This window comes from Triticum dicoccoides, chromosome 3B, assembly GCF_002162155.2.
Source record: "Triticum dicoccoides isolate Atlit2015 ecotype Zavitan chromosome 3B, WEW_v2.0, whole genome shotgun sequence".
Classification (NCBI taxonomy): Eukaryota; Viridiplantae; Streptophyta; class Magnoliopsida; order Poales; family Poaceae; genus Triticum; species Triticum dicoccoides.
The window spans coordinates 859,056,207-859,068,478 of record NC_041385.1 but is presented as its reverse complement, the minus strand read 5'-3'; the positions used below and the strand labels follow the sequence as shown (position 1 = coordinate 859,068,478).

At 45.7% G+C, this 12,272-nt stretch overlaps 1 protein-coding gene across 10 annotated transcripts in view; it reads right to left on the bottom strand.

Annotated features, from left to right (window-relative positions):
• Positions 1-2,073: 2,073 nt before the first annotated feature.
• Positions 2,074-12,272, bottom strand: part of LOC119279014 (disease resistance protein RGA5-like) — an 18,908-nt gene continuing 8,709 nt past the window's right edge. For 4 of the 10 annotated variants that reach the window (XM_037560423.1, XM_037560425.1, XM_037560424.1 and 1 more), the window contains 5 exons: positions 11,931-12,122; positions 9,120-9,548; positions 8,952-9,038; positions 7,930-8,868; positions 2,074-4,105 (listed from right to left, as the gene is read on the bottom strand). In XM_037560423.1, the coding sequence (XP_037416320.1) occupies positions 2,138-4,105; positions 7,930-8,868; positions 8,952-9,038; positions 9,120-9,548; positions 11,931-12,122 (3,615 nt within the window). In that variant the 3' untranslated portion in view covers positions 2,074-2,137. Of the gene's footprint in view, positions 4,106-7,927; positions 8,869-8,951; positions 9,039-9,119; positions 9,563-11,930; positions 12,123-12,272 lie in introns of all 10 variants that reach the window. The other 6 variants (XM_037560426.1, XM_037560422.1, XM_037560432.1 and 3 more) reach the window with 6 other exon arrangements.

The following is a 12,272-nucleotide window of genomic DNA, read 5'->3' as shown; positions in this document are numbered from 1 at the left end:
AAAAAGAAAAAGAAAAGGGGCAATGTTACTATCATTTTTCCACACTTGTGCTTCAAAGTAGCACCATGTTCTTCATATAGAGAGTATCCTATGTTGTCACTTTCATATACTAGTGGGAATTTTTATTATAGAACTTGGCTTGTATATTCCAACGATGGGCTTCCTCAAATGCCCTAGGTCTTCATGAGCAAGCAAGTTGGATGTACACCCACTTAGTTTTCAGTTTGAGCTTTCATACACCTATAGCTCTTAGTGCATCCGTTGCATGGCAATCCCTACTCCTCGCATTGACATGAATTGATGGGCATCTCCATAGCCCGTTGATTAGCCGCGTCGATGTGAGACTTTCTCCCTTTTTGTCTTCTCCACATAACCTCCATCATCATATTCTATTTCACCCATAGTGCTATATCCATGGCTCACGCTCATGTATTGCGTGAAGGTTGAAAAAGTTTGAGAATACTAAAGTATGAAACAATTACTTGGCTGACATCGAGATAGGCATGAGGGATACCTTGTGTTAAGAAAAGGGAGCATACCAGACTATATGATTTTATAGGGATAACTTTCTGAAGCATTGATGTTTTGAAAGACATGATTATTTGTTGGGATGCCCTAAGCATTATTGCTTTTATGTCAAATGATATACTATTGCTTTGAATCACTCGTGTCTTAATATTCATGCCATGATTAGACATATGATCAAGATTATTCTAGGTAGCATTCCACATCAAAAATTATCTTTTTTATCATTTACCTACTCGAGGACGAGCAGGAATTAAGCTTGGGGATGCTGATACGTCTCCCTCGTAACTATAATTTTTTATTGTTCCATGCCAATATTATTCAACTTTCATATACTTTTGGCAACTTTTTATATTATTTTTGGGACTAATATATTGATCCAGTGCTTAGTTATGTGTCTTAGTGTCGGGGGGATGATCCTCGGATAGGCCCAAGACGGCGAACGACGCTTCAAAAACACCGGGGCCAGCAACGCCCCTCAATCCAGCTCGCACTTGGCCGGGTTGCTCAACCCGGCCGAACTCACCATCCCGGCCGTCTGGCCGGCTCCCTGTCCGGCTGCTCCAGCCGGCCTGCTACGCGAAGTCAACCACTGCATCGACCCAACACCGACAAGACGGCCATACCGCGACCACTGTTGCTGATAAAGCATACACTGTTAGCTCGTCACACGCGTCATCATCTACAGTGTACTTTGTCCCCGGGCATTGATTTATAAAATGCCCCAGGGACAAAGCTTAGTCTAGCATGCAAGCAAGCATGGCTTGGGATGTAAGCTACACAATGTACACTCATGCCTAAGCTTACTTCCTAAGCTAACTCCACACTATATATGGGCACATATCCACCCATCCACTCACTCACGCATGCATACATGCTCACGCATGGGCACCCACTCATTCGGCCAGAGGCCACGGCCACCATGTCACACACTAGCTAGCTAGCTGGTTGCTACTGTTATCAGTCCAATACAGCTCTAGGAGCAACTCTGTACTGTCAAACATGTATACCGCATATATATCCAGACATGCAGGAGTAGGGGTATTATCTCTCCGGAGAGCCCCGAACCTGGGTAAACCACCACGTGATGTTTGCCTGATCCCGTCCCCGGATCTCCATTGCAGCCTTTTTGCCCTCACCTCAAGCCACCACGTGGCATCTGTCGTCTCGCGAACCCGCCCGCGAGATAACCCCGACAGTTGGCGCCCACCGTGAGGGATTCTATGATACGGCAGCTGCCGCGGAACCGAGGTCCGGGCGGGACCATCTTCATCATCATCACCACGGCGTCGTCGTCGTCTCTCCGGCGCCGGTCGAGGGCTCAACATCAACCCGCCCCCGGGGCGGCCCCACGGAGCAGCGCGTCCTCGTCGTCGGCCTCGCCATCTTTGTCATCGTCACCGCGGCGTCGCTCCGGTAGCAAATACCATGGAGAAATGAGAGTTTTTTTAATGCAAGGAACCGCCACACAGAACATTCCTATTGTTTGAAATTGGTTTTGTTGACAGAGTAATACAACGTCCCAGGGAATTGCGACAGAAAAAAATATCTGCATGCTTTACAATAGGAAATCACATTCGAACAGGGGACAAGACTTTAAGGCACAGAGTTATCACGACTCCACAGTGATGTCGGCAGTAGCATGATGCAGCTCAAATGCTCTCTTCAACCGTAGCCGAATAACTGCCTTGAGTTGTTCGATATGGCAAGCCACTTTCCCCGTATCTTCCGTGGACACCATCGTTAAACGGATTTCCGGAAGAGTGCCAACTGGCAAGTGCTTAATGCCAACCGGTAGGAATTCAGCAGACATGAAGTAACGGAAGCATATGTGGAGCTTCTCCAGCCTGGGCAGAGCACCTTCCTTGAATTCCAGCGACAGATTGGGACATCGCAAAATCAGGTGCTTGAGCGCTCCAAATTCCCTACCTGAGATGATTACCTTCTCCTTGGAGGACTGCAAATTGATAGGGCCAACCTCCAGTTCTAAGTATGCAAGGGAAGGCAACCCTGCAACGATACTGACACTATCAGCCAGCTCCCTGACGAAAAGTGTTAAACTGTAGAGCTCACGGAGCTGAGAGATCCACTCGGGGATTCTTCGGAAATCGCAGCTAGACAGATTGAGTTTCTGAAGATGGCGAGGTGGGGTTAGTGTGCTGCTCCACCCATGGACCGGTAGCAAGGTGAGGCATCCTTCTCCGATAGTAAGACTCCTGAGACTACCCGAAAGCTTTACAATGGAAGAGCGCAAGGCATCAATATGCATGTCCCACTCGAATTTATCCGATTCATTACAGATCCGAAGTTCCGAAAACATCTCAAGTTCCCTCAATTTGGTCAGCTCGCCAAGGCCCTTGATATTGTCCACTGAGCTTTCCAAAAAAGCAATACCTCGCAGAGTGCGCAGAGATTTCAAGCCACTAATCCCGTCAGGCAACACGACACCATCTAAATAACTAATATGTGACAACCGCGGCCAAGTAAAAATATCTGATGGGAGAAATGCCAGTTCATTTAACCCTTCAACTTGTAATGTCTCCAATTGTTGTAGCTCGCCAATTTGTCTAGGTAGCGTCAAACCTTTCTTGCAATAAATCTTTAGATACCTTAGTAGAAATAATGCACGGATACCAGTGAGGTCTAGACTCTGGCCTCTTTCACCTTCAAGCTGAAGAACTCGGATATACTTCAGCACCAGAAAAGAAGGCACAAGACACCCTCTGAAAAGTAAGACTGATCGAACATGCGATAGTGATCCATCATTGATTGCTGCCAGTATTCCGCCATCTTCTTCGCCATCATAGTAAATGGCCACTCGACGGACCCTTTTGTGTTCCCCTCTAACAACTTTTGGCCCATCTATTAAAAGATTGAAATTCTCTTCCGTGGCCTTGGATCTGATAAGGTCAAGCATTATATCATGCACTCTGCAAGACAACACCTCATCGAAGTCCATCTTGCCAGGTTGGATCATGCTCATGTTGATGAGTTCATAGAAGTAGTCTTCTGCGACATCCTCTGCATCACGCACACGAGTTGCACTCACAAAACCTTGAGCTGTCCATTGCCTCAACATATCCTCCTTCTCTATCTCCTGGTCCTCTTGGTACTTCCCAATATCAAGAAGGCATGTCTTAAGATGATGAGGGAGATGCATGTAGCTAAGATCCAATATTTGCTTCATATCTTTAAGATCATCATGATTTTCTTCAAACACAGACACCAAAGAATTCCTTATAGAATCCCATCCTGGCCTTTGGTTATGTGCGAGAAGACTTGCTATACTAATAATAGCAAGGGGCAAGCCACCACATTTTTTCAGAATATCATTTGAAATATCTTCTGGTACTTTAGGGGAACCAAACATTCTACAAACAAATAGGTTTTTCGAGTCTTGGCCATTTAGTGGTTTCATCTCATGAACATATCCTCTGCTGTGTTTGTAACAGTCATCCGCAACAGAGCGAATCCTTGTAGTTGTCACCACACAACTGCCACAATCGTCATTTGGAAGAGCACATTTAATAAGATTCCATGCTGGGGAATCCCATATATCATCGATTACTATGAAGTACCTGCAAATAAAGTCACACATGTAAAATAAAAAGCATAGCCCTAACGTGTGTGTCTTTTAGCTCCTATTGAAAAAAGTATGTTGAAACCTACAAAATTGTGTCATCCACGTGTATCCACGCCACATTACTCGCGCTACGCACCCACTTTGTAGGGTTATTTTAATCTATATTTGTACTGCTTGTACATACAACTATAGTGCAGCAAGGGGAACGTTAATTAATCTGTATGCGCATCCAACGGTTAATTAAACTCAGCTGTTGATGACTTTCAGCCAACGGCCAAGGCAAGATACTGGTGCAGGTCTTTTCTTCAGCGCCTTCGCAAGCTGTATAGCCTGCTACTCTCCGCTGGGGATCGTATAGCCTGCTACTCTCGTAGCTCCTCAGTCTCTAGGCAACATGGGACAAATATCAAATCAACTCAGAAAATCCCAAAGTTTTCATGAGTTCATATTTATATGAAAACCCAAATAAATTACACTAACCTAACTTTTTAAAAAATTGTGGATAAACATTTGATCTATTCATCTTCAATCATGGTAGTACAACGAACAACAGAAATACTAAAAATTACATCCAGATTCATAGACCACCTAGCAATGACTACAAGCATTGAAGCGAGTTGAAGGAGCGCCACCGTCATCGCCCCTCTCTCATCGGAGCCGGGCAAAATGTTGTAGTAGACAGTCAGGAAGTCGTCGTGCTAAAGCCACATAGGACTAGTACACCAAAACAGCAACTGTCGCGATGAAGAGTAGTGTAGATTGTAAGAATCCAACCTGAAGGCATATGAACGTAGACAAACGACAAACAGATCCTAACAAATCTACCAAAAGAAGATCCATCGGAGGCTGACCTCCACAAGCCCATCGAAGCTGCTAGATGCAGTACTGAAACGGGGGCTAAATGGGAAGAACTTTATTTCTTCTGCAGGGGGCCACCGTTCTCTCGCCTTACTGGGCAGGACACAAACCTTGACAAAACTCAAAAAGGGATCTAAAAACGAAGCCCTCCCACCAGAAAGGGTCAGGATTGACCGTGCCCCCCATGGCCCTAAGTCCACGGGAGATGAGGTGGACCAACAGCGACACTGGCAGGAGGCGGAGGAACTCTAATTTTTTAGTGGAGGAGGCGGCTACTTGAGCCCTGTTGTTCTTCCACTGGAGGGGAAAAGACGTGGGACAGAGCGTTTAGTGTAACAACTTTTAATTTTGTTTCTATGAATTGTATAGAATCACGCTTATTACAAGAATCGAAAACCAAATGAATCCAATAGAACATTTTAAATGTACGTTCAAATTTCATGGCTCAAATTTGAATTTTTAATTTAATTCATTTTTAATATTCACATAAGCTTTGTTTTGAATAGAACAAGAAATAAAAATGAACAAGCTGAATTTAATTAGCATTTTTAGGCAAATGTAATTAGCATCTTTACTGGAAATTAGCATGTGGGCCTCCGGACCGAATAATCACTAGTGGACATGCCACCACGCGCGGTCGGTATCCACACCACATGCTGCCGCGAGATTCGTGCAACTTTAATACCCTCTGGCCGTATAATGATTTCCCCTCATTGTATAGCAAATGGTATAGCCGCGTATTTGCAGCTGACACATGCAGTGCATGGCCCGCGAGGCAGCACACCCATTGAACTGGGTTGTGTAGGATGCTCCCCCTGGCCTTTTTAAGCAACCCGAGTGCTTGTAAATGTCCATCCCGCTCAAGTTTTCATCTTAGCTCTCCTTCTCCCAGCCTCGCAAGCATGTGTTCATCCAAGTTCCAGCTTAGCTCCGCACCCCCTGCATCACACCACACCTCCAACCAGATGCCACCGCTCCCTCTAATTTGTTGTCCAGAGTGCAACGCCGGCTACATGGTGTGGTTCATCTCTGGAACGGAAGAAAAACCAGGGAGACATTTCTACAAGTGCGAACGTCATGGAGCAAGTTTTTAAGATCCTTTCCATTCATCTTCCCAAACTCCTCGCTCAACCAATGTTTTTTGTGTTTTCTAGTTCGGTGGATGCAAGTTTTAGAAGTGATAGAACAAGTACATACGTACTTCAACACCCGTTGGGGACATCTAATTTCACATGCATCGGTGTGTCGGCACGTAACACTGCTTGAGCAGAATCAAGCATGGCTGAAGAACATTTTCAACTTGGCGTTGCGAACATGCTGCTTATGGCCATGACCTGCATGCACAAGTTCTGAAGCTACCCCCTCGTGCGATGGATATGTTCTTGTTCCAATGCGTACCTCGCGAGATTGATTAGTTGTTGTTCCTCTATGCACCAGATCTGGTCATGGATTCATTCTAGTCCCCTTTTGTATTTTTCTTATCCGTCTACTCCATGTAATGCATGTGTCCGCCGGTCCCAGTTGCGACATATGTACGCATCCGGCTGGCCTATCTACAATACATGTCCATCATTTGCGAGCATTGAGAATTAAGTCCAACTAATCACGCGAGATGATGCAAATTTGTTTAAACCACGACCAGACGCAGGGAGGGCATTTAATCCCACGTGGTGCGTGTGCAACACACCCAGGCCAACGGCAATAATTCGTCACTCGGGCAGCCCACATGCGATGGACTAAATAAAGACACAGCAGAGGAACGAATGCACCCAGCTGCCCCTGCAAAACGTAAATGCACCCAGCAAGCTGGTGCTGCGGGACACCGGATTACAAATTAATCAAGGTTTCTGGCAATATCTAACCATGTTAATATCCTGACAAAGACTGGCTGCACACAGAAACATCAGCAAGCAGATAAATAACGTGTGCGAGCCACACGCCACCTGCCATAAATTTTCCATATGCTGTCAACATTCGTTTAAATGTCTGACACCCACACTGTAAATGCATGGCAGGCAATCAAGGAACCCAGGAAAGATTAAAATCATCATTTATCATGGAGGGCTACTCACTCGAGAGGGTGGAACTTCAAGGCGTCCTTATAAGCTAAGCTTCCTCGTCTCTCATCAGCCCACGAGCACCACACGCAGCTTTGAAACCAAAAACAACTGAATCTGTTGTTAAATCTGAATAAACCTGCATCACTCACGATCCCTAGACCAGCCCAAACCAAAACTATCCACCAAAACCTCCGACATGCTAATATGACTAATCAAAAAGATGAAACTTTACTCAGGACTAATTCCTATGCCAACGATCTAAATCAAAGGATCGAATTGAGTTCGAAGCTCTGTACTTCCATTCCTGCTGAACCCATCTCCCTCGTTCTCCTGCTTTTCACAGCCTGCAACTTGAAGAAGGGCTACATAACTGACCACGTGAAAGATCAAGGCTCACTGCACACAATTATGAGACCACCTGACAAATAGGGCAGCAGACTACCGGACAAATTTCGTATGGATACCACGAACTTAAAGCCGCTAGGCCCACTCATGTCTCGTATAAGGCTGCGTATTCATATGGGTTGTTCATTAATGTGCGTCGTATTGCATAAATACCTATATTAAGTAGTAATCTTGATGCACAAATGGATGGCCAGGATTACGGCATCGCGTGGCACCATGTCCCAAAAATTCACGTCCGCCTCCGGACCTCCAATAGCCTGCCTTAACTAGTGCGTCGTGGCAATATTGCCTAAGATACTTCGGTATATTGATCGTTGGATTGGGTTCATATATAAAAGAGTTCGATGCTACATCCTTGCAAAATAGCACAAAGTACTGGAATAGCATCGCCAAGAAAATACTGCACTAAGAGGGTCTTCGAGTTTATGTAAATTAATTAATTAAGTACTGTAATTTAAACAATCCTCGGATTTTGTCAAAGGTTGATGGGGCATAGCTCATGTTCTTGAGCAATCCTCGGATTTTGTTGATGAGCTGCATTTCGTTTAAGTTTTCTGCATTCGATTCTTTGCTAAGTCCATGGAGAATTGCCTCAAAAACATTTTTCAAATTAGGATTACGACCCACTGGAACAAAAGCCTTAGGACCAAACTGGGATTGAAGCTGGTTATACACCGCCTTGGCAAGTGTTGTCTTGCCCAATCCTGCAAATCCAACGATAGAGACTATCTTGAGTTGCTGTTTTGACACGTCCATAGCCCCATCCTTATCAGAAAGCCACTGAATTAGCACATTACTTGGCTCTTTGATGCCAACAAGTTCTTTCTGATCTTTGTATATAGCCGAAATGCGAGGGTCGATGGTAATTTTGGAAGCTACATTAGCCATTGTTTCATCAACCTTCCACCTTTTACGTCTTTCAGCCACAACCTCAACTTGTTTCTTGATATCTTTGACAGCATCTTCAATTGGATTGTGAGTCTTGCCCCACTTGAAGTGGTTGAACATGTGCTCAATGAGCCCCCTGAAGAAGCTTGTGTTAGATGGAGGCTCATCGTGTACCAGGAAACCATCAACAACATCCTCAATGTCATATGACATCTCCCTGACAGTGTCAACCCAGTGCATGACATCATCGTCAAGGTTGTGCCGATGTACCCCCGACACCTTCCGGATGGCTAGCTGCATATCCCTCAGCTCTTCTGATAGAAAATCTATTTCTCCCTTCATGCTTTTCTCTAGATTGTACTCTTCCTTGAGGAGATCGTCAAGCTTATGGTGTAGGCTGCCCATGGCCCCAGTTACAAGATCCACGGCTCTGTCGCTCATGTTGGTCTGCTGATTACACAAAAGTCTAGGAGTTGTGAGGAAACTAAGACGCTCTGGTTGCTTGATACATTGTCCTCGTGCATATTTGTAGCTGATAGAATTTATCTCCTTGCATGCAGAATAATGAAATATTTAGATTAAATAAATTCATTTCAGCAATAATGCTAGTTAAATTGTTTGACTAAGCTCACCATGTGAATGGCCTCTGCTTCGTGAGTTGTGTTAACGCCAGGTTTGTCCGTGCTCAAAGCAGATTCAATCATCGATTTTTGTTTCTTCTGGCAACATACACACTTTGTCAAGGAAGGAAACATGGACAAAAATAGAGAACACACATATACAACAGTCAAACAAGTCACCTTGGTATCTTCACGAATCTTGAGATCTTCCTTAGGTCCCTCATTCTCATATACTACAACCGTCAAATTTACCTCATCCACTTCAACTGGCTCTTTTTGGAACATGTATTTGGTGATATCCTCGGCCCTAAAATCCCCATTGACTTTTGTGCTTTGCACTATAAAATTGTCGGAGTACGGCAGATCGTGCGGTGTAGTCTCTTGTATTTCCAGTGTTATCTGGATAGTATCCTCGGATTGTGGTGACAGAATGCCTTTGTTTGGTTCTGTACGGTACTGCTTGCCTGGCGTTTCGATATTGAAAGCATAGTAATTCTTTGTCTTGTTGATTAGCATTACCATGGATGACATCTGCTTTTGAAGCTCGAAGGGAAACCTTAGTTCGAGCGGGTTGATTCCAAGCATGTCATCATCCATGCAAAGGCTGATCTGCGAAAGAAAAGCTAGATGCCTTTTATATTGTCTCCTGGGCAAAAATTATAAGTTATAATATAGTATTTATTTTGTGAAGCCTATGTATTGTTTGTGGGTCAAACCCTGTCTCCAGGCACAGAAATAAGCACATTTGTCAGTACTGAACAAATATCCATCAGAGTCAATAGGGATTTCGTAGATGACGGGCGGGAGGTGGGTGGGGGGGTGGGGGGTAAAGCAAGTCCATGTTCACACAGTTCCTAGTACTTGGTTGTATCCGCTTCAGCTGTGTTCTTTCTCTATGTTCATGTGTGGGAAATACCTTTCGTGAGTGTGCTAAGGCATTATATACCCCCGCCCTCAGCCTGCTGAATGCACTTAAATCCTTGAAGAATGAAGCTAAATTCATTGAATGGCGGAGCTGGGTGAGAGATGCGAGCACCTCGTCTCGCCGATCATTCCGGTGTGGAGCTCTCGGTTTGCTTGTGTGGAGCCAAATTCCATGGAGCAGGACATTTACCCTCATACTCCCTCCGTCCAGAAATACTTTCGGAGAAATGGATGTATCTAGATGCATTTTCGTCTAAAAAAATTCGTCTAAATACATTCAGTTTATCCATTCCCCGAAAAGTATTTCCCGATGGGGGGAGTATCTTTTAAGATGCCCTAGATGCCTAGGACGATCGTCCGCCTGGGCGACACGGGCGGCTAGCGATCCACTTTTTCAGGCGGCTCTCTTCCCGTGCGTCTTCCCTCGCCGCCGCCGGCAATCTCCGCCGGGCTTGCCCGTGCGGCCGACGGCGGCGGCGGGGCTCCGTTCCTGCTGCTGATCGATGGTTTTTGGCGATGTACACGCAGACGACTTGACCCAATAATCGCTGGTAGGATGCAGCGGCGGCGGTGGTTCATGGCTGAGCAATGACAGCAATGCGCCTTCCCAATCCTTGATGGCGTTGTTTGCAGCAGGCGCACAAGCCACGGAGGAAAGGGAGGGGAGCCGGCACCGCCAGTCTGCCACCATGTCCCCCGATCTCGAGAGCCTGCTCATCGAGCCGGGGCTAGCACTGCTTCCAGAGGTTCCCTTCGGTGTTGGGGTGCGGTAGCGATGCAACAGTTGCTGCAGCCATCGCCTGCGCCGCGACGGGGATGTGGCGATGCCTATGTAGCAGATGTCGGCGCGATCGCACCTGATCTAGCCCGTGCTGCTGAGCATTATCGGTTGGGCTTGGCTTGCTGTCATTGCCACCGTGGACGCGGCATCTGCTGGACAATGGTCACCGGAAGGGCTCGGACCTTCGAATCCAGCAAGATTCGCGATCTGCATCGCTAACGGTGATGCATAACTGCGGCCGTGTCCTCCACGCAGGAGTAATCTGCTGCCACATGCGACGATGATGGTAGTGGCGGCATGTGGTGACGTTGTCTCATGCAGATCGGTCATCAGCTGTCACTTGTGAGGACGGTGCAGGTGCGCCAGATCGTCCCAACCTCAGGATTTGGGCGGTGCATGTGACCATCCTCCCTCGTCTAAGTATGCTTCTTGTTGTGCTGCTGGGGTTGTGGAATCTAGAGGAGATAATTTAGGATGACTTCAGTTGGGTGGTGCTTCTCGAGCACCCGGTCTCGAGCTCCAGGGTGAAAATCCTAAGTCTGACCTTAGTTGGTTATACCTGGCAATGACGGTGTTTTTGCATCGTTACCTTGTTGAAGGCATTGCTTGGAGTTTGCTCGGACTTAATCTTCAGGGTGAAAACCCATGATCTGGCCTTTGGTAATGGATCTGGCGACGACGGCGCTTATGTGTTGTTTCCTTCTTGAAGGCGTTGCTTTTGAAGAACCCTTCTCGTAGTCCTTATGTTGTCAAAGAAAAGGATGGTGTCGATGGTGGTTGTTCTATATCGTCGATCGCTGTTTTGATCACTTCAGGATTTTTCTTTTTCATTCTTCACCTAGGCAGGGCTTCGGTCTTATATGACTTTGCTCTTTACCAACGTGATTCTTGTGTGTGTGCGTAGTGTTGGCTGTGTGCATCTTAGTTATGCAGAGGCCGGGTGTGTGCTCATTGTGTTTGTATCACTCGATGCTATATTATGAGTAAATAAAAAGCGCCCTTTATCGGGAGATGCCTAGGACGACCCTATGAAGTGGTAGATCTACTGTGGAGAAAACCATACATATATTGGATCCAAAACCCTTTCCTAGATGAGTCTCAATTCCTGGGCACTCGGATGTCGAAGTTTCATGGTTTAATTGTACAATTAGAGCTCATTATTTTCACAAATCCATCTGCTCACATGAACTGATGCATGCATTTTAAACTAGATTGGTTGCTTATTTGACAAAACCAAAAACAAAGGCATTATGTACTTATATGATCGAATGCACCATCTAGCTTACCTGATCAATGTGCTCATCCATGCTTTCACTGTTGCTGAGAATATCGATTATAGCTGATATAGAAGGTCTATCTTCTGGTTCTTTTTTCCTGCAGTGTGCCCCTATATCCAAGCATCTAGTTACTTGCTGGCATTGTGAACGTAGTGAATGCATTGGTGAATTGTTCCACCTGTGTCTCCACCTTCGAAGCACCTCCATTGAACAAATGATATTTCTTATATTAGGCTGGTATATATAGTATGTGTCCTGAAAAGTGCATCAACCTCTCTTTCTTTTTGCGGGGAAAAGGAGCATCAACTTGACCACTGAGCAGAACACAAATACATGCCATGTATGCGCATG